The sequence below is a fragment of the Charadrius vociferus genome, unplaced genomic scaffold, assembly GCF_000708025.1.
Source record: "Charadrius vociferus isolate BGI_N301 unplaced genomic scaffold, ASM70802v2 scaffold472, whole genome shotgun sequence".
Classification (NCBI taxonomy): domain Eukaryota; kingdom Metazoa; phylum Chordata; class Aves; order Charadriiformes; family Charadriidae; genus Charadrius; species Charadrius vociferus.
Window position 1 is genome coordinate 5,938,490 of NW_009647735.1, and position 22,363 is coordinate 5,960,852.

The 22,363-nt window shown below is 48.0% G+C and overlaps 1 protein-coding gene across 1 annotated transcript in view; it reads left to right on the forward strand.

Annotated features, from left to right (window-relative positions):
* ATP11C (ATPase, class VI, type 11C) overlaps positions 1-22,363 on the forward strand; it is a 65,034-nt gene that overhangs the window by 13,733 nt on the left and 28,938 nt on the right. The window contains exons 3-9 of the mRNA XM_009881787.1: positions 2,242-2,350; positions 7,734-7,808; positions 14,181-14,300; positions 15,707-15,796; positions 19,827-19,907; positions 20,917-21,024; positions 21,623-21,751. Of these exons, the coding sequence (XP_009880089.1) occupies positions 2,242-2,350; positions 7,734-7,808; positions 14,181-14,300; positions 15,707-15,796; positions 19,827-19,907; positions 20,917-21,024; positions 21,623-21,751 (712 nt within the window). The remainder of the gene's footprint in view (positions 1-2,241; positions 2,351-7,733; positions 7,809-14,180; positions 14,301-15,706; positions 15,797-19,826; positions 19,908-20,916; positions 21,025-21,622; positions 21,752-22,363) is intronic.

Sequence of the window (22,363 nt, forward strand, 5' to 3'; positions counted from 1 at the left end):
ACCCACCCACCCCCAATCCAGCCATGCTAACACCTTGAGGGTGAGGCTGCATGTCAAATACCTCGTCCCCGACTGCCAGCTTCCACAAGCAGTGTTTTGCTTTCATTAATGTGACAAAAACCCACAGGCAGCAAAGGTTGAGGCTGGGGGTGTCTCCGTGACGCTGGGTGGCAGTTCTGCTTGGAGAAATCCCACACTTCAAAAGAGCGTGGATTTTAATGAAGCCCTATTAGCAGCGGCAGGATAGCCCATGCTTGACCACAGAGAAGACAGTGGAGGCTCAAACTGGGAACCTGGAGTTGCAAAAGGCTCTTCCCTGAGGCTGAAACCCCTTTTCGATGCCCCTACCCTGGAAAATGGGTACACAGGAGTTTTTAAAATTCCCTGGAAATGGGGACAGAGGAGTTTCTCAAATTACTGTAACTGCTTCTTTTTAAGGTTGCAAAGCAGTCTGCTAACTGTAGCCTTGTTCCCAGAAATTGTTCAACCATTTGGCTAAAAATAAATAAAAATCAAACAAACAAAAAAAAGCCAGCCTCGGACATGCAGCTGCATGGAAGCGTTCGGGCTGGCAGTTAAAGTTTGGAGAGGTTAGAAATTACTGTAAGGAGGAACTGGAAAGCACCGGTCAAACATTAATGATGAATGGTGCTGCCAATTAAACCTGTGGTGTGCAGAAACTTTTCTGTGGAGAATTACATGCGTCTCGAAGCTGTGTTTTATTCTTCACTTGCAACCCTTTTTGTCTCCGGTTGGTGTTTTGCTAAGAATAATAATGATTGTCTGGGCTGTGCGAGGAAGGTTCGGAGCTGAATGACTGAGTTGCAGCTGAAGGCACAGCAATTTGCTTTTAACAATAAAAACTGTAAAAGCAAACAGGCCGTCTATTAATAGCGAGCTTTTCAGGCTTGCCTTTAATTTCATCCTGTTGCCTTTGGTTTATGCACTTCCTTTCCCATTAAAACTGTTGCTCTAACCATTGATGTCCTCTCTAGTGGAGAGATTTTTTTTGGGGAAAAATTAGTTAAAGCTGGTGCAGAGCGTTATGGGAGTCTCTCAGCCAGAGGAAAACCTTCACGCCAAAATTAGTCGTTCTGTCAGTGACTGTGTTTTTAGCCACGCGGGTTTGGGTCCCTGTGAGCATCCTTATCCCATGGTACCCAACACTTGTGTCTCTTATCCACAGCGGTGCGCAAGGGAAAACCAGCTTTCAGCTGTTAATTCCTCGGGGGGTGGGACTCTGTGTGTCCTTGGGAGATTTAAACCTGCTATCCTTGCTGAGAAAACGCAGGGGTGGCCAAGCTGGGGGGACATCCCTTGTGATGCCTGTGGCTGGAGGAGCTGGCATCACAGGGGTAAGGGCATTGCTGAGCTGCTCAGCCTGGCTGGGGTGACTGAGAAAAGTGAATTTTCTGTGAAACTTGGACACAGGGTGACCGAGTGCGCTGTTAACCCATTTGCCTTTCCCTGAAAAGGTTTGCTTGGGGGATTTTTTTAAGGGAGTTTCCCATATTTAGTTGTGTGTACGAAGCGGGTGCTGAGGCTGGAGGGCAGCATGGAGGTTTTCCTCTGTGGCTTGGCTAGTCACTTTGGTGGCCTTTTGCCCAAAAGTGTCCTCCGCTGAGCCCTGCTGGGGGGAGTGGGCTGAGTTACACTGGGGAGCGGCCTGCAGCTCTTGCACTGTGCCAGGACAGGCTATCCCGAGAGCATCTTAGAAAATACCTTACCTGCAGGTTTAGCCCAAAATCTGCTTCTCGTGGCTCAGCTCAGAAAATATTTCTGTGCTTGCTGAGGTCTGGTGTTGGGAAGGATGATCTGTTTTTTGCCGGGCAAGTTTTGCCAGTGCTACACACTGGGTGTTGTGGATGTCACCTGCCTGTGCCCTCTCCAGCATCCAGCCCTGGCTTTGGCCTCAGTGGAGGATGGATGCTGCCCGGGAGCTGGGAGAACCCTGCTGATTATCTCCTGCAGCATATACCTCCCTCGTCTCTTGCAAGTATAGAGTACCTATATTCCTTCCTCCCCGCTTCTAATTGCCAAGCAATACTGAGGTTCTGTGTTTTTGAGTGTTTTCCCTTATTCACCCAGAGATTTGCAGCTTTCTTGAGCTTGTGGGGTAGGGGACCATGCAGATGCCAGGCTGATCCCTGGCACCTCGGGGTGCCAGGCTGTGGCTGTTTGATACCCGCTGGGGATAACCTACTGCCACTGGGGACCCTCACACCGCTGGGTTGTTGGTAGGAGCAAGCGCTGGGTGAAGGATGCGCTGGTGAAGCGCAGGCTGTGCTCGGACCCCGTCATGCCTTTAGGGACACTGTGCCAGTCAGGAACTGTGTCCTGCTCAGTGGAAGTGGGTAATAAGGACACTACTGTTCTTGTTGCTTGTAATTGTAAGCCATTTCTATTATTATCATTAAATTACTGTATAAAAATCTCTTTAGTTTTGCTCTCCGACTCCCTGCACCCTTTCCGCAGGCTGGCTCTGTGTCCACAAGGCATCCCTGGCTGCTTTCGGTGTAACCATCACGCTCCAGTTTACAGAATTGCTTTGAATTATCCAACATCTGACCAGTGAGTTGTTCGCTAGCGTTTGCCTGAACTGGTTAATGTTTGATTTGGGCGGTTAGCATTTTACTTTTTTGCAATAAACTTGACTCCGAGACTTTTTCATGAAGCTGCTGCGTGGTTTACCATCACTCTTCCGTGGTCGGAGAGTGATGCTGGTCCTGCCCGTACACCACAGGGGATGGCCAAGCCCTCTTAAAGCTTGGTTTACTAACTTGTAGCCTGGGGAAGCGGCGAAACTTTCCTGTTTTAAAAGGTCTCCTCCGGCCCCTGCCCTCACCCGGCTCCTGCCTGACAGCAGCACGGCTGCTGGGTCAGGAAAAGCCTGTTCTGCCTGGAGGCTGCAGGGAGTTCAATTTATATACACATTAAATATGCATGCATGCAATATATACACATTAAATATGCATATATGCAATATATATAGGTGCATTAAATATATATATATATTTTTGTTTATGGGCTCTTCCTTTTATATATATATATTTATTTTTTTCTTATGGGCTTAGCCAAAATCCATAGAGCTGCCAGCCAGTGGTTGGCATCAGGCACCAGTTCGATGGCTGCAAAGTGCATTTAGGTATTGCGCTGCCTGCCCACAGGTAGGGCAGTGAGGTTGGCTGGGGAGAGGAGCCATGGGGGCACTAGCCGGGGGCTCGCTAGTGGAAGGGAGGCACTCCTGGGTTGTGCTTTCTCCTCCCCTGCGTCTTTTTTCATGCTCTCGTAGGGATGCTCGCTGCCACAGATGCTGCTCAGAACCAGTACTCTGCATAAAAGTGTTTTAGCTCCTTATGCAATCCCTTCTGCATGCAATTTGCGATGTGTCCATCTCTCTTTTGGCCACCTGTGGCATCTTGCTGACTTCAGTCACTATTCTTCCCCAAACTTGAGTCATTTTGTTTGAGATGGAATTCCAGCTGAAGCCAATTTAGCCTAAAAGCATCCTTGCTCTCGCCATCCGGCTGTAATTGATCGTGTTTGTAGTACAGAGACGTTTGTCCTGTTCTCATTAATGAAAGCTTAATGCACTTAGTTTTGATCCGGCTCTTTGTAAAGGGCTTTTTGTTTTCTTCCTGCAGCAGGGGTAAGCACCTGCACGGCTATCATAGCCGGGTATTTTGAGAGCAAATCGGGCTCCTCAGTTTTTGTTCATGGCTTGGACAAGATGCCTGTTAGCCTCCTTTGTCGTCTTGGACAAGCAGTGCTATGCTGTGAGCTTTTTGCCCTGTGATTTCAGGTGAATTTTGCAGGATTTATAGGTGAAAGGGGCCTTGCTCTGGCTTTTGTAGGGTGTTAGGAGGATGGCTTGGTAATTTCTAGCTGTGTACTTTCAAAGGGTCAGCAACCAGTCTTTATGTCTGGCCTATCTTAAAATGCACTGTACACCTTAATAAGATTTTATAAGGCTTTTTTAAGCCTATAAATAGCCTTTTAATGCTATTTAAAGTGGGAAACGGAGGCAATGGTCGCTTGGTAAATGTAATTTGTTTGAAATACTGTGACAAATGCACTGATTTGCAAAACAGAGGGATCCTATTTTTCTTGTGCAGTAAAGGATCTAGAAAAGCTGAGTAAGATGTGCAACAGGCAAGACTAGACAATTTGAAGTGTTTCTTTGGTATTGCAATCCAAGATCTTTTCAGCAGTAATAAAAATTAAGTACCGCTAGACTGCAGCAACTCTGTGCTCCATCGCCTGGGTCTCAATTGGCTTAAGAGGGGAAAAAAAGTATCTTAGTGCCGGGAAATTAAATGTAGGGGAAAAAAAACCACTTTGTGAGCAGCTCTGCCATCTTTTATTATGTTTTCTGTGTAATTCCTCCCCAGTGTTCGCACACAGCTGAGCAGCTAATGCCTGTAGGGAGCGAGGGGGGGGGAGTCCTGAGCGCTGCCGGGGGGCTTGGGCTGCACTGGGGGCACCCGCTCAGCAGCAGCCCCCGTGCAACGCCAACCTTAAAATGCAATATTGATTTATTTGGGAGGGCTCACAGGGTGGTGTTTTGCATGCCAGTCTTATTCACTCTGAAAGGTTTTTATTATTTTTTTTGTTTTTCCTGCTGGCTCACCTTTTCTTATAAATGTTTGCTCAGGGAGGGAGCGCAGTAAAATTAGCTGCGATGCCCAGAGGGCTGTTGTCCTTGTATCAGTCAAATTAATATTGTGGAGTACATCATTTCCGTGGGGCGGTTTCTTCCAGCGCAGTTGAATGGATGGAAGTGGGATTTCCCACTTGACAAGTGGCGTTCCGGTAAGCGCAGGCTGGGAAGATTGGATGTGCAGGGAGAGGAAACTTTGGGTGAAGGTACTTGTCTTGCGAACTGGGAGAGCAGGAACGCCCTTATCCTGGTGCCTGACTAGGGAAAGTGGCTGGTGGGATGGGATGGGGATGGCTGTGAGTCACCTCCCTGGATGCTGCCCTGTTCTCCCACTTCTGCAGCTGACAGTGCAGGGATGGACCACAGCAAAACTCCTCGTGTGTCAATCCTGGCATCCTGGGACCAGCTCAGACCTCATCTCCAGATCCCTGTGGATGCCAGCAGGAGGGAAATCGGCTTAAACCCGGCTGCTGTGCTGTTGGCATCTTTTGGTGTGGGTGCCCGGTCAGCCCTAGGCAGGGTGTGCTTTGCTGGAGCTGCTCTGCCGCTATGTTACCCAGGCCGGCAGGAACACTGAGCCAAAAGGATTTCCTGAAGATAAACAGTTCTGGGCCACATGTTGAGGATTTCTCTCCTGACTGGGTGGATTGCACTGATCCAGCATCCTGGTGTAAACGTGCCCGCAGCCACAAGGATAAATCTGTTGGTTACTGTAGTATCTGGGGGTGAAAATACTCCCAATGGGGTCTGGGGCGCACGGAGCTGATGGTGGCTGTGGAGGAAGGGGTGAAGTAGGTGATTCCTTCCTCTTTTTTCCTCGCTTTTATCTCCTGCTACTTCTGTGGAAACATTTCTCTGCAGTACAGCAAGGGGAGGGTTAGAAAACCCACAGCTTTTACTTTTTTGGAGTGGAAAAAATCTAAGCGAGCAGTATGGGATGTGGGGGAGAGGGGGGCTGGGACCGTGGGTACCCACCGCAGGGGCTTGAGGGCACCCTGTGATGCTGGTGCAGGGCTCGGGCACCCCACGATGGCTGTGGTGGTGTGGGAAATAGGACAGGACAGCATCCCTGGGGGGATGCGGGCTTGGGTACCAGCCCTTGTTTCTGGGTTGCTGTGATGATGTGCGCTGTGGTGGTGGTGGTGGGGGGCGGTCAGCAGGCTTTGCCCCCGGGAGTGGGTGGCCAGGTGGGCTCGATTCCCCGGGAGGGGGGAAAAGGGGAGGAAACTGCTCTGGGAGGTGTGCTTTTTGCTGGCTGGCTCTGAAATGCTGGGAAAACTTAAAAAAAGGGCAAGATGTCTGTAGGTGGCAGAGGTCAGAGTAATGTCTGGCAGAGCTGGGATGTGTAACGTGGTATTTAAGGTTTTTTTTGTTGTTGTTTCCATAACTGAAGAGCTCAGGCTTTCAGAGGACCAGAAAGCAACAGGGAAAACCAACAAATTATAGCTCTGCTGGCTGATGCAAGCATGGCCAAATGCAAACTTGGAGGTTTTTTTTCCCTGTTTCCTCTTACTTTAATTTTTGCCGAGGCAAATCACTGCTCTGAAGAGCTCGCTGCCCTGCTAAAAGAGCTGCCGATGAGCAGACATATGTGCACAGCTTGAGCTGGGGAAGAGAGGGAGGAAGAGGTTTGAGCATGGGAAGACCTCATCGTATTTGCTTTGTGACCTCTTTAAAACATTCGGGCTCTTATTCAAAGTCCTTTTTCTGTTCTCGAGCCTGAAGTGTTCCTATGAGCCTGAATTTGATATGCTGACAGCATGCTGGTCGAACTTTTCTTTTGGACTGCCAAAAATAAAAATATGCTGCCTGCATTTCAAGATGAGCCACAGTTTCATAACCCTGGCTGCCAACAGGGCAGGGGGGGGGGGAAGAGTTGAGATCCCGAAAACTTCCAAAGGTCGGTGGGTATGTTTGAACAGGAGCAACGGGTTTTCCGCAAACCAGCAGCATTGAAGTAATGCTGTTCCACTCCTTATCTGCTGGGTTTGGCTTTCTGCATCATACCTGAACCTGGCTTTTCTGCGAAGCGCTGCTGAACTGAGGCTGTGATTACAGCCGATGTGGCATGTTTGCTGGGAAGATGCAGTACTGTGTGGTTTGGGGTAGGCTGCCTCCGGGTGGAAAAAAAAACCCCACAACCGAACAAACCAAAACTCACACCAAAAAAAGCTCTTCTTGGCTGTGACTGCGGTGCTCTGCGAGTCCGGGAGAGGGCTGGGCCCTCCTGTAAATTTATTATCTGGGGAAAAAAACCACCCTCTTCTATTTCCTCTCTCCACCCTTCTTAAATCTTTCAAGTAGCCCTTTCCCCTGTTCTCCCCACCCCGCCGTCTTTCTCTCAGCTTTTATGGGTGGCTTTATTGACTAAGTCAGCTTTTCCAGGAAACAGCCCGGTCGGGCTCTGCTGTTCTTCAGCCCATTGTCCTTGGTGAAGGTGACCTTCCTGCAAGCCCATATGGTGAGGCAGCGTGTCCTTGGGACAGAGGGGACGGGCCCCTCGTGTTGCTGGACGTGCCTCAATTTGCAGTAAGGATGATGTGATCTGGGTCAGGGATGCTCTGCTAGAGCTCATGATTCACGGCTTTGTCATCCCCAGTGGGGAGCAGGGACGAGGTCTGGGTGTTGAGCTCCATCATGTATTGACCATGGTTTAAAAAAAAAAGAAAAAGTATCGGTCCTTTTCCCATGGCTCCTCTTTGGCTCTTGCTCGTTGTTCTACTTGGTCTGGGGGCTCCAATGGTTATGCCCTCCCCTCGGCTGGAGCCAGCTTGTCCCCAGTGGTCACTGCCTGGTGGTCCTGTTCTCTCTGGTTAAAATATCAGTAGGCGCTTCAGCCTCAACAGAGGACAAGGGATTTAAATTTCAACCTTTTGCTTTCCTGAAGTACCATTTTTCCCTTTTCCACTTAGGGATGAGCACCAAAAGTCCCCTCTGGTGGGAAACGAGCTCAGAGCTGCACTCACCTTCAGCCGTTTCTCTTGGACCTATGGGCTCTTGGTGTTTGAAATGCGATGTTGTTTTTCTGTCCCCGAGGACTCTGCGTGTTATTGACCCTTTCCCACAGACATAGGGGAGAACGGTGGGGCTGATCCCGATCGATGGAGTTCTCTCTCTAAATCAGGAGATCTGCCTAAAAATGTGGTCGGTGTGGGTAAGCATAGTCTGAACTCTTAAATTATTAACGATTTTCTCAAAGCATCGCTTGTACTTGCATAGAAATGACTAAGGACAAAAAGTAATAGAAAAATTGGCAAGAAAAATTTCAATTAAAAAAATATATCGGTTGGGCAATGAGGTCGGTGGTGTGCTGAGCGACTTTTTGAGACTGCCAGACAGTTTGGGGAGGTTATGGTAAATTTACAGAGGCTTTTTAAAATTGTCAGTGTGTTTCTTTTTCTGGGGCTAAACAAAACGGGAGCTAGAACAGGCTGTTTTGGGAGGTGGTGTTATTTTTGCTGGCTTTTTCTGTAAATCAGGTCGTCTTCTCTACTACTTTTATGATAAATGGAACAATACGGGAGTGATTAGACTTTAAACTATTCATGAGATCTAAGACAAGTAATGTGATTTTAATCTTTCTTCTGCATATATTTAATATAAGCTATGTTTCCATTCAAATGTTTGAGCTTTGTACTTGTACATATAATTATCTCCGGTTTTAGCAGGTGACTTTTTTTAAAATGCCTGTGGTTTTTATTAGATCTCTTTTCTATGAATTATTTGTGTTTACTTTGTGGCTTGAAGATATCTTCAGCAAATATGAAAGGAGTTTCTTTTGATTAGTTAGTTCTGGTTTAGGTGCTTTCTGAAACTATAGTAAATCAAGTGGTGGGGTTTTGGGGTTTTTTCCGCCGCTATTTGTTTCTGGAAATGGGGCCAGCAGGTAGCACAGACACTTGTTTTCCATATGGGGGATATAATTAAACACTGCGTTTTGCAGCTGCCCTAGAAATAGCCCGCTTAGAGTGGCTCCGTGTCAACGGCGGCTGTAGGGCACAGGTTCACCTCTCCTGTTGAACTCAGTCTAACTCCATTAATTTTTACCCAGGCTTGCTAATTTTTACCCAGGTTTGCAACTTTTTAGCAGGTACTGGCTGGGTCCTGTGTGTGGTGCCATGATGGATTCCCAGAAATTTGGGGGTGGGACGGGGGTGCAGAGGAGGCTCTGCGGGGAGCAGGCGGGAGCTGTTGTGCCACGGCAGGACATCTCTATCATCGATGGAGAGGGAAAGAGGCACAAAGGGAGGTTTGCCCAAACTCCAGCGAAGAATTTGGGGAGTGCTGTGGACTGCAAAAGGAATTCTGCTGTCTCTACATAGTGGTTCCAACAGCTTCAAGTCATAAATGATGTTGGGTAATGAGTTGCATCTATGGACTTTTTTAGCCCTGGTCTGATGCCTTCAAATCGTACCTATTCCTCACTCCTACAAGAAAAGCTTATAGCAAAATGCCGAGCCTCAGCATACCTTGCGGTGTAGGTGGGCTTTTTAAATTTGGATGACGTAAGAAAATAGCCATTATCCCTAATGCTGTCTTTTCAGAACTGCTGCTTCAGGCAATAATTGGGCTTCATGCAAAGTTGACAGTACAGGAAGGTTGGGTTACATCAAAATGTTTAACAGAAATACGTTCTGTATCCGAATTTCTCCATGGCAGGAGGAAGGCTGTACCACAGAAGCAGCACTTTGCCCTGCTGTGTGTGCCCGCAGCGCTGGCGAGGATGCGGTTAGTTATTACTGCAGCCTGGTCCTGCCTGAGGTGGGAAGCGAAGACAGATAGGGAGATGCCAACTCAGAAGGGTGTTCCTGGCAGAACAGCTTCCCTGGCCTCATCTTTATCTCCTATAATTTGTGTTTGACTTGCTGGCTGATGTATTCCAGCTCAGCTACTTCAGGAGCAGTCTGGGTTGGATGCCCTGTGGAAAGGTTGGCTCACTGATGGGCTTGGTTAGATGCTGGGGGAGCAGAGCAGGAGCTTGAAACATTGCAGGAGACCCCCACATCTTTGGGGCTGGTCCTCAAGTGGTGCAAACAGGATAACGGCTCTTCTCAGAAATACCTCTTTCTCTCCCTCCTCTCGATTCCTGGGATGTGGGGTGGCCCCTGGGGTGCTGCTTTGTGTCTGCCAGCTCTTCTGGGTTGCTGGGGCATGGTATGGCAGAGAGGGGAATGGGGACACCTTCCAGCATCCCCACATCCTCATGGCTTGGTGGGAGGATGCAGTGCAGCTTCCCACCGCACGGTCCCGAGGCCGTTGGCAGTCAGGCACCGCTAATCCCCACGGATAGATCTGATTGTCCCAGTGCTCCCGCAAACACCACGCCTCGGGCAGAGGGAGGTGATAAAGCACGTATGGGGAGGATGCGATTGTTTATTTCCTTAAATAAACCTTTTGGCATGCCCAGCTCTAAACAGCAGAAGAAACTCTGGCTTTTGCTGGCAGCAGCCAACTCCTGTGCCCTGCAGCACGGGCTTTATGAAACCCCACCAGGCAACGAGGCAGCCGTTTGAATTGTATCCAAGTAATACTTTCTTTTTATTTTGCCATCAGAATTAAAATTTTTGATGAAAGGCGGTCGGGAAAAGTCGTCTAAATCCTCTCCCCGCTAATCTGCATATTTTATAATTTTCCCAAAAGCCTGACAGTCACTCCCTAAATCTCCTCTTAAGTCTCCGTTGAGAGCTGTTATTAAGACTTTAGCAATCTATTAGCAGCTCAGCGAGCTGTTTGAGGTGGGCTTGTCAAAATGAGAGCTTTTAATTGCCAGGCTGAGCCAATGCCTCTGCGGCAGGCATCATCGTGGTGTGTGCTTGCTTTCTGGGAGGTGGGGAAAAAAAAAAACATGGAGAGATGTGGTGTGGAGCCTTCCAGCTGCTGGTGTGACACCGTGGGGCGGGCAGGGGAATGGGAAACGAAACACCAGGAGCAGTGGGAGACTGGTTAGACCATGGAGTGAGGACTTCTTCCTTGGCTGCTGCCGCAGAGGGCTCTAGTGCACCGTGGACTAGTGGAGGGGGTTGCTGTCATCTTTGCAGGAGATGCTTCAAATAAATAACTGAAGGGGAGCTGAGGGGTGAAAGCCCACCTAGGAGTTGTTGGTGGTAACTTGGTGGGGCTCAGTTGGCACACCACACTTGGGATTTGGGTTCTGTTCTGGGGCTTCACAAAGAATCACCACAGAATGGTTAGAGTTGGAAGGGACCTTAAAGATCATCTAGTTCCAACCCTCCCTGCCCTGGGCAGGGCCACCTCCCCCCAGCCCAGGTTGCTCCAAGCCCCGTCCAACCTGGCCTTGAACACCTCCAGGGATGGGGCAGCCACAGCTTCTCGGGGCAACCTGCCCCAGGGGCTCACCACCCGCACAGTCAAGAGTTTTTTCCTGATACCTAATCTAAATCTACCATGCTCCAGGTTTTCTGTGGCTTGTCTTGCAGAGTAACTGCTTGTGTACATTTTTTCCAGGAGTGTTTTACCCAGAGCTTTGTTGCTTCCGTGCCAATGCGTGCGTTTGGCAAACCCTCGCCTCTGCTCTTTCCCACCGCAGCCAGGGGAAGCTCTGGTTTCCTCTCCGTGCTGGAGGGATGCTCGCCAGGCGTGCCTGGCTCCGGCTTCTGCCCAGGGACACGGCAGGGATTTCAGGCTCAGGGACAGTCTGTCTGTGCTCCATGACGCTGCCATGGCATGGATGAATGGCTCTGCCTCTCGGTCCCGGGGTGCAGGTTGGTGAGACGCGCGGCTGCCACCTACATAATACAGCAGATCTTGTTTGGGTCTCGTCATGTAGCGACAGGATGAGGGGTAATGGTGTTAAACTGAAAGAGGGTAGGTTTAGATATAGGGAAGAAATTCTTGACTGTGAAGGTGGTGAGGCACTGGCGCAGGTTGCCCCGAGAAGCTGTGGCTGCCCCATCCCTGGAGGTGTTCAAGGCCAGGTTGGACGGGGCTTGGGGCAACCTGGGCTGGTGGAAGGTGTCCCTGCCCAGGGCAGGGGGGGAGAACTGGGTGATCTTCAAGGTCCCCTCCAACTTGAACCATTCTGTGATTGTGGTTTCTTGTTCAGAAGATGTGCTGTTGCTTCTGCAGGTGGTGGGTGATGAGGCTGGGAGGGTGGTCACGCCGTGCCAGGCTGGTGGCATTCCCTCCCTGGGACTGTGTGCCTGTCCGAGCTGTGTTTGGGGAGCCATTTGTGCGTGGTGGAGATGGGACTGGCTCTGCATCCCGGCGATGCCAGGACATGGTTGCGAGAAACTTTCTTCTTCCTCTCTGAGTGGCTGCCGCTGGAGGTTTGAGGATGGCTGTAGCCAATGTGGTCAGCACACCCAACCGGGTTTAGGTGTGGTGTAAAAACACTTCTTTAATTAAAGACATGGGTGGAGAGCAGGGGGAAGGGAGGGCTGCCGCTTCCTTTGGGCAGACCCTGCTCCTGGTGCAGCAGCACTCATTCAATCCTCACTGCTCCAGGTACATGAATTAGATTGGCTTAGATTTTGGGGTTTTAATTATTTTTTTTTTACGCTTTCCCTAAGCAGTGGTGAATCCCAGGCCTTGCTGTCTTAGTGGGGTTGTTTTCAGAGTGCCTTTTCTCCAGCTGGGTTTTGCTTGCAGCTTGATGAGGTGCCTGCGACGGGCCCTTCGGCTGGCTGGGATGCTGCGCCAGACCCAGGGCGTGCCAGCAGCATCCGCGGGCGGCGGGCTGAGCCTGTGCCGTGCAGCTGACCTGGGACGGGGATTTGGCATTTTTGGCACCTGCCCTGGTGGGGTTTCAAAGCAAACAAGCTCTAGAGGTTGAGGATTAATAAGACTAAGTGGAGTATGAACAGTATCTGCTGGTGTTTTAGCAGCCCTGCTGCCTGCTAATGCCCTTGAACCATGAACAGTGACAGATGTCTTCCCTGCTCATGTTTTAAAATCCAAAACCTTAACTCTAAGAAAATCTTAGCCTGGCCTAAGACGACCATCTCCCCCTTTCGATCTCCATCTCCTCTTAGTGAGCATTTTAAATTCACTTTATAATTTTAAGTTCAACCTTGCAAAACACGTCCTTGGTGCCAACCAGGTCCCCTCCCTTGGCTGTGAGCATCTGTGGCAGCGACACTTTGTTGTATGCAAGGTGGAACTTGGACAGAACAAAAAAGCTGATTTTATTTTTTTTTCCCCCAACTATTGCACAGGGTTGGTTTTTTGTTTGTTTGTTTGTTTTTTTATTTTGAAAATAGACTTTTCTGATCCACCGAGGATGTTGGGTATGCAGGGCAGCCTGGAGCTGGAAGCTGATGGAAATGGAGCCCATGGTGTTGCCCCATCCACCAGGGGCTGCAGGGACCTGCACTGCCTCTGCCTCCTCACTAGCTTGCCAGTGTTTTTAAATTAAGTTATAGGAAGTTGGAAATTCCATATTTAAGAGTTGCATTTAAATAGAAGAGCACTGTTACTTTGAGTATACCTTGTTTACTCTGTGCTATTTTCACACACGCTCCATTGGATTGGGAGAATCTATCTTTAATTAGCCGGGCACTGTGACCTCCCCTGGGAAGCCTGCCGGGGTGGTGGGGATGACTGGGTCTCTGCTAGAGCCCCTCCTTGCCGCTTGCAAGTATCCCTCATGGCTTTGTACAAGGGATGCTCTCCTCCTGCGGAGCCGCTCTGCTTCCCCTCTGCTTGAATTTATTCTGCTGCTGTTCCCCTCATCCTTCCCTGGCTGCCGCGGAGCCCCCATGGTGCCAGGTTATCATTCACTCCTGGCATCTCATTCTGCTTTAAGATAAAACCCCAGCAAGACAAGCTGGCATCCTCACGTGTCTTTTTGAGGAGTTTGTGGTGTGAAACTGTCTGCTTCATAATTTCTGGTTTTATCTGAGATTTGAAAATAGAAGAAGTATACTTTTTTTTTTTTTTAAGTTAAATCCCAAGTCTGCATGCACCAGTGTGGTGATGAGGCATTTCAGGTGGACTTCAGGGTTTGACCGGAGGGCGATTGTAAAGGAGGGCGCAGTTTCCACCATCATTGGTGGGGTAAAGCCTGGAGCCACTGAAGGAACCTGAGGCTGAAGGGCTCTCCTGGTTGGGACTAGGAAGAGAAGTGTAGACAATAAATTAAATTCCCAGTTGCCTGAAGTGCTCGATGAAGGTGCATTCTCCTTCAAAAAGAAAAAGTGCCTGGCAGATGGGCACAGGATGCCAAAACAGGCAACGTCTGTCCTGTGTAGGGCAGGAGCATGGTGGACACGAGCGATGACCTGCCCCGGTGGTGTGTAGGACAGGCTGTGGTCCTTGGGGGTGGCTGAGCCGCAGTGGGGATGCCAGCTTGCAAGCTCAGTGTTGCCTTGGTTTTGCCAAATGACCCTACGTGCGCCTCTTTGTTCCCCATGCTCAAGTAGAGAAGTGAATTTTCAAGGTTCTAGCTGCCTTATTTCCAACAAACAGCATGGTGCATTCAGAAGCTGGAAGCTATTAATACAAATATTTGACCTTTTTTGAGCTAGAAGCTAATTTTTTCCTTTACTGGTTGCCCTGACAGTGTGCTGGGGAAGAGAAGCGGGTCGGTACACGCACTGTGGTGGTTGGGCACCGTCCGGTTTCGGAAACAGATGCGTACGTGGCACAGAAGTTCTGCGACAACAGGATTGTCTCCTCCAAGGTGAGCTAGCTCTGCTCGTCCAGGGCCATCATGTGCATGGATTCCCCACTCACGTATTCCCCCCTGATTTTATTTGACGGTTGTTTTTGAAATTGAGAAACTCTGGATTCCTGGAGGATGGATGTGAAGGTCCCTTTGTGAGCGGAGCAGCCTGCTACATACCTTACACCAGTCTCTCCATTAGTCTTTTATTTTCCCCATCAGTCCCAGTAAGGGTTCATACAAGATCCTTCCTTCTAGGCTGGATGAGAGAGCAAAGCACATGGACACATTGGTTTTGTGGGGTTGATTTTAAGTTGTTTTGAGTTGGTTTTTTTTCAAATGTTTTCTGGCATTCCCTTTGGGATTAAAGGACAGGTTAAATGTAATCCAGCACGAGACAACAGCAGCGTAGATTTGCTAAAGGGAGTGAGGGTTATTTTATAAATGGACAGAAAAATCCGATTCCCCTATTTTACTTTTTGTTCAGTGGTTGTTTTTCTCTCTTGAGATAGGACGAAAATAACCATGCTCTGTTTATCCCTTTGGATGATAGGGGAAACATTCATACGGTATTAATGCAGCTTTTGTTTATGGTGGAAAACTGTGATGACACCCGTCTGCCTTCTGCTTAGCTTTTTTCCATGACATTCATGAAGCCATTTCAAAAGATTTGAAGCCAATTCAAGTAAAATATCAAACAAGTGGCACCCGATATTGTCAACACAGCTGGATACATAGTACGTTGCTTAGGATTCATGATGCTCAGCATACAGTTATGCTTCAGTTTTACTGTACTTGAGCTGTAAGGGGGTGTTTCCTCAATTTTCTTTTTTTATACGGCTTGGATCTTATTTGTTTTTATGTCCCTGTGCTGTCTGAGTTTATAGTGAGGAAATGTTTTAATTCTAACCGTGTTTAACTGGTGTAGCATTCCCATTGACATTTCTCTGGCACGCAAAGAGGGTCCTTCAGAGACACCTTTGCCTGTGTCATTTCCCTCTTGGACAAGTAGTTTGTTTTAGCACTAATTTTAATTCTTCCCTGATTTATTCTTGAATGTTTTGTCCTTGCTCTTTTTTTCCATTTTAGATTTGCTAGGCATGAAATCTTCTCACCTCACCAGTCTCGTTTTATAATTAAGTGGACATTGGTCTTGAGACTTGGCTGCTTATTATTCTTTGCTTATTCCAGGCAGACTGAAAGATCAGGTATTAGAGCCATTATTTTCCATGTTGTTCTTAAATTCCACAGGCCCTGTGCCTGGAGCACGTCGGGGCTGCTCGGAGAGCTGGCTGTGGTGCTCCTCGCTGGGTGAAAGGGAAAACTCCTGTTTTGTGCAGATGCTTCTCGTTTTGTAGCCAAAGTCCCCAGTAAGCCCCATATCTTGGTCTGTTTGTGAGCCCCTCCCCCTTCTCTCCCCACAGTACACCCTCTGGAACTTCCTCCCGAAGAACCTTTTCGAGCAGTTTAGAAGAATTGCCAACTTCTACTTCCTCATCATCTTCCTCGTGCAGGTAAGAGCTTTCATGCCAAGGGTGGGTTGTATTTATGTACGGATGGTAAGCACAGCTTGAACAAGAATTGAGGTTCAAAACTGACTCTGGTGCTTATAAGCTGATTTATTTTTTTTAATTGAAAGCTGTGTTGTAATTCCGGCACACTGTCCAAGGTATAATAACAATTAAAATGTTTAGGCCTGTTTGAGATGATGTTTGAATGACTGCTCAAACAATTTTAAAACCATCTTAACTCTTTAAGTGTTAAGGTCAGCCAACCAGTGAAAATATGTTTGATGCTACAGGACTACATGCTACATTTTTTTTTTAATCATCTTTATTACTTCTGTATAACTGTGTATTTTCCCAAGTTATATGATATAGAAATATCTCAGTTGTAGTGAGTTTCAAGGCAAGCAGGAGAGAGAGACTGTAATCAGTAAAATTCAGAAAATGCATAGCATGAGCTTTAGGAATGTGGAGCTTCAGGAAGCTGCTCTACACAGCCAAAATAGCAAATTTCGTACACGGACAAACTTTCTCTGCTCTGCTTTGTGGCTTTGGTTATGGGGCAAACCTGAACACTCGTTTTCTGTTCTGTCAGCCAAGGAGAGCAGGCTCTCCAAACGCACTGGGCGGGAGGCAGTTTGGGAAAATCACTGCAGTGCACTTACCATTTAAATCCTGTGCTTAGGCCTGGGGCTCAGCGGATGACCTGCTCTAGGGCTGAAAATAGGCATCAAAACCTCTACCCCAGCAAATTAAATGTGCAGCTACTGCAAACAGCCTGCTTTTAGATGACTTCTGGGGTTTTGGTGGTTTGGGTCTGAGGTATCACTCTGTTCTAGGCTGTGCACTCAAAAGATGAGTGTCTAAAATCTTTTATCCTTAAAGAGTTACGGATTATAGGGATTTCAGCAGCAGCTGCAGAAACAGGGGATCCCAAGATGACGGCCGAGGATGGTTCCTCCTGGCAGTACTACACGAAAGGCCAGTTTACCCGGCATCAGTTGGCTCGCCTCCATCGCTGGTTTCGCTGGCATTGCTCCATTTTTGTCAGAGCGAATTTGTAATTTGCCTTGAATTGAAGCAATGCCCTGGAGTCGGGATGTCCTTTTTGTGTAGTCAGCCGTTTAGTGACGCGGTATTACATTTTATCTGTTGACCCTCTGGCCGTGAAGAACATGGGATAGTCTTGATTATACTTACAAAACCCATTGCGATTTAGCTGCTTACCCATTTTAGGCACAGGGATATGCAGGTGAGAGAAGAGCCTTGCTGTTCCTCCTTGGTTTTATTTTGTGATCTGTGATTAACTCTTTATTAGAGAGAAAAAACAAGCCCAACTGAAGAAAAACCTACCTGGCAGCTCTAATACATGTGCTGCTCTATGGAGTAACCGACTGCGCCCGGGCGCTCATTGTTCTGGATATGTCACTTGCCTTAAAAAAGCGCTCAGGGCCACTCCATTCATTTAAAACATCCAGGGTTATACCTTGATAAATGGCATCTCTAGCTTGAACCTTGGTGCTTATCTTTAAATTACTTTAAATTAATAGAATTGCCCTACATGCTGCATTGGGATTGAAGTATCAAGGCATTGGAGAGTTGCCTGGTGCATCGGCTCTACCTGCTGCTGAAACCCTTTATCGAATGTCTGTTATTCTGTGACTCCAAATTCAGACCTCGTTTTACAGAGAGGAAGAGAAAGTACATGCACTAAACATAAAACACCTCTTAGTGCACTAACAGGAGTTGTTTCTCTGGTTCATCTATTGCAACACTCAAAGGAAACTGCCAGTAAAGTCCTGGTGGAAGCGGCTGGCCTGGAGTAAGCACAGTCCCAGTATGTTTGTAGACAGACCGAGCTGATGGCAGTAAGCTAATTTAGGAGGCGCCTGGAATGAAAAGTGTCTCTTTTCATTGATGGAGACAACTTCTGAACTCTGTGGTCTTCAGTCTCCTAAACAATGAGTCGGGAAGAAACTATTAAGGAACAGGAGGATTTTGTCACTTTTAAGTGGATCCAAATTAAGCTGTTGAAGTCCTAAACCAGCTCAAAAATAGCTTCAAAGGAGTCTGCCTTTGATGTTCTGGCTCGTTGCTTGTGTGTCCCTCGGCTTTCCTCCAGCTGTGAAGGAGAAGAGCAGTATCCAGCTATGGGATGCGCAGGGAGTGAATCTCCAAATACACAAATGAGTTATTCTGGGGACTTCATCAAATATTTGTGTTCATGCATCTATAACACTGCATTTGTGTGGACAGAAATTGTGTTGTTTGTCTAAACAAATACATACAGCTGCATCTTGTCCAGTGCAGAAAACTCCCCCGCTGGGCAGTAGGAGGTCCTCTCCCTTGCCCTTCTCAGCTAAAAGCCAAAGTTCCTCCTTGTATTCCCAAGATCTGTCTGGTTTTTGCAAGATGATTTCTGGCTGACTGGCCTGAACGTCGATGATGCCACCCTAGTGAGTGGCCATCACACATGCTGTGTGTGATGTGTCCCTGTGACACTTGGCACCATCCTTGCTCAAGGTGGTTCCTCCAAAGTCTGGTTTCTACCAGACTTTCTGTTTGTCTGTTTGTAAACATTTTACACCCAGGGCTTTGTGTTCCTGGAAATATTTATTGTGTTTATCTTGGTTTACCCTCATATTAATTAATTCATGCACCACTTACCTGGCTGCTTCTTGTGGTGTGTCTCTCCCTCTTTGGTATCTTCTGGCTATTCTCTCTTTGGGTCCAATAGTGCAGGGTAAAATTGCATTGTATGGCATTTCATAGAGTTAAAAGTGTCCACGTAGCTTCTTCCCAGCTGATAAGAGCAGTCCTGTCCTTAACAGCTTTTTATGGGCAGCCTAAAACAATAAATATACAGATGCTGTGGTTTGAGAGCATGCCAAACAAGTGGAGGGAGACAAAGTCCCTTTGTGGGGACACAAAGCCTTTCTGCAGAGCTTCCCCATCCCTTTCGTCATAACCCTCACCATCTGCCTCCCGTGCTTCCGTCCTCTCTGGTGACAAGGGGAAAAATGGCCAAAGTTGTGTGCCCTGGTTTTATAAGGTGGATCAAGAGCACAGCTTGTCCTCCTCTTGTGTTATTCCCTTCCAGTTATGAACCTGTTTTGCTGTTCTTCCCCTTCGGGCCAAGTCACAATACAGTCAGAAGAAACAGCGGTTTCCCGCAGCCCGTAGTTTTAATTAAAGATGAAGGGGCTCAGTCTTCACTGCAGCGCTGGCTGGAGGCACAGTGTGAGCACCGCACGGGGCTCGGGAAGGATCCGGCTCTCCACCCCAAGGCCCTCGTGCGGTCACTGTGCTTAAATCCTGCTCTTAACTCCAAATTCCAGAGCTTAAAGGCAAAATGTGGATTTATGTTTTGCTTAAGTATTCGTGTTCCGTTCTGCCGTGTATTTTCTAGGGAATTTGGGCTGATGCTTGTTATCTTTAACCTGAGTGTCAATGGTTCAAGGTGACTGGTGGTGTCCTCCCTCTCCTAACCAGCTGTGTTTTAGGGTCCAGATGTGCCCTGTCGTCACTGCCAAAGAGGAGAAATGGCCCTCCTGTGGCTCAGTGAGAAATAAGGGTGTTTTTCACTTCATGCGTTGCTGTTACCTCTGCTCTGTCCTCCTTCCCTGCCTCAGTCCTCTCCAGCACATCCTGTGGTGGGTGCAGGCTCACTGGCATCCACACTTTGAGCAGTTGCATTTATGTAGCCCATCCTTAGCAGCCTATTCATCCAGGCTTTTCTTTCCTCCTTGGGCAGGGTTAAGTGTAAGTTTTAAGCTACTTTTGATAGGGTTTTCCCATCTGAGGGCATCCTGTGGCCTTCAGGAGGAGGTATTGTAGTCTTCTCGAGGTGGCGGAGAGCACTCCTGGGGACGTCTGTGCTTGTCCTCCGTGTGTACCCTGTCCCTTCCTCCCTCCTCTGCTGGGCTGGGACTTAGCCCCAGTGGGATGAGCACCCTTCTTCCCCCATTACCAGAGTTTTTGTTTCTTCTGCTGTGTGAAAACCAGTTGTCAGCAGTACATTTTTTTTTTCTCCCTGCAGGTGATAGTGGACACCCCGACCAGCCCGGTGACCAGCGGCCTCCCGCTCTTCTTTGTCATCACGGTCACAGCTATCAAACAGGTACAAGTGCCAGTGTGGGGAGAGGGAGATGCTCTTTGGGACATATGGCGGAGAAAACGATGAGCGTGTATTTGGATAGACTCAGAAGTCACCAGAATGGGCTGCTAGGTTTGGTGAACCCTTCTCAGAAGGTCAGACACGTATACTGGTGCTTTTCGAGAGAGGCTGTGTCGAGTGTGGTTACTGGTCTCTTGTTTTGGCAATGTAAAACATCTCTATACATACTGCTGTGAGCAAGCCGTGAGGGTCAGTAAAGGTTACCGCTGTAGTTCTGGCTTTACTTGAATTTTTCTTCTTATTTTAGAAATGCTCTCCGAGTCTTTGCAGGATGCAGAGACATGCTCCAAATATAGCCCCTGCTCTGCTCCCGTGTTGGGAAATGGAAAGGACAGGTTCTGTTCAACCACTCCGCTAGTCCTCAAAATACGTAGTCCACATCTTGTGGTGTTAAAAGCCTCTTTTCCTCCCATGGTGCGCACATGTGCCATTTAAAATTTCCTCTGCAGAAGGATTGAATAATAAAAGAAGTTTCTTCTGCAGGGGCCAGAAAGGGAGAGCTAGAGTAAAATCCATCTGCTTCAAATCTGAATGTTTTATCCTTTCAAGTGAGGACTGAAGAGGAAGAGTCTTGTCCTGCGTTACCATAGGAAAGATTCGCAGGGTGCTAAGTGTATTATTCACATTATCAACCCGTTCTTGCCAACACTGAGAATAATAGAAACACGTTACAGTAATTTAGCTGCTCATTGCATGTGCTGCATATAGATTATTTTTGTGTGTTATTTTAGTTTGTTCTGAATCTGTCAAATATGCATATGAAGTTTTTAAAATAAATTGTTTCAGCCTGAGATACTCTGGTTGATGATTTGTCAGGCACGAAGGAGGTCTTGAGGACTTCTTAATTTATGCAATTTTTTAATCTCTCCCTCTCTTTCCGTTCCCCCTCATCTTCTTCTATTCGTTTAGTTGCTTCGTTACGAGTTTGTTTTGCCTGTATTTGTGTGCCTAGGGATACGAGGACTGGCTGAGGCACAGAGCTGACAACGAAGTGAACAAAAGCAATGTCTTCATTGTCGAAAATGCAAAGCAAGTGCAGAAAGAGAGTGAAAAAATCAAGGTAACTGTTAACAGTGAACTCAGGTTATCCTTGAAGCTGGTGGGAACAGGAGGGGGTGCGCTGAGGACAGGGGGGGAGGGATGTACTGTGGTGAGAGCTGCCCCGGCACGCTCATTTTCAGATGAGATGCTCCCGGAGCCGTTCCCGGTTAAGGAGTGAAGCTGCCTTTGTTTGATGGCTTTTGAAAAGCTGTCTTGCAAAAGCTGTACCGGGGCTGACAAGTGACAGATCTGTCAGCGTTTTGCACTTCTCTGGGACAGGCAGTCCTCTTCTATTTCCAACTCTCCCAAGGACACCCGGAAAGTACGCTATCTTTGACGTTAATTTATCACCCTGCACTTCAGACGGTACAGAGTCTTTTGCTCCATCAAGATTTAGCAGAGAAATAAATACTAACTGCGCCACGTGGGCGCTCCAGTTGGTGCTGGGCTGGACTGACCCGTCAGGCTGTGGAGTGATGCTCAGGCACCCGCGCACCTCTTGAACCCTCATTTCTGTTTTAGCTAAAGTGATTTCTTAGGCTTTGAGGGAAGCGAAATCTGTAACCATCTAATAACAACTGAGAGGGCTTTTCATGTAAACGTTTCCTTTTTTCCAGGTTGGAGACATCGTAGAAGTGAAAGCAGATGAGACCTTCCCCTGCGACTTGATATTTTTGGCCTCGAGCAGTGTTGACGGGACCTGTTATGTCACTACAGCGAGTCTCGATGGCGAGTCCAATTTCAAGGTGACGGGGATGGACGGGATTGGGGAGCCAGTGCTCTGGGGTGCTTGGAGGTGCTGCTAAAGCCAGCGCTTGCAGGGGGACAGGGAGGTGTTTAATTGGAGGATGCTCCCACAGAGCCCATCCCCGTGGCTGCGTTTATGGCTCTTCCCTCCGTTGGCTCCCAGTGCGTCAGCACTGAAGCCCCCCGGGGGATTGTTTGTTTCCTGTTTTGTCTCCAACAGCCATTTCTGCTGGCGCTGCCCCAAATTCTATCGATATTTATCGATACGGCTGCGCTGCCTTATTGCCCATTGTGGGAAGCGTGTTAGTGCTTCCCTGCTCCTCGTGAGGTCTGGTGCGTCAGTAAAGCAGTGCCTGCAGCTCCCTTCCCACTACCTGCCAATGCGCTGTGGCTTAACCAAGCTTTTCCAGTGAGCTGAGGGACTTTTTGAGGCAGTATGTCTAGATTCATTTGGGGAATTTTTTGCCAGCGTGAGAAAAAGATCGCTTCTGGGGTTTTGTTTTCTCTGTCCTTCCCTCTGAATCAAGCAGTGAAATTTAATACTAGCCTTGCTCAGGATGAATCTCCTCTTCTGTTGACTTTCTTTCTTTTTTCATCCTCCCCTCTCTAAA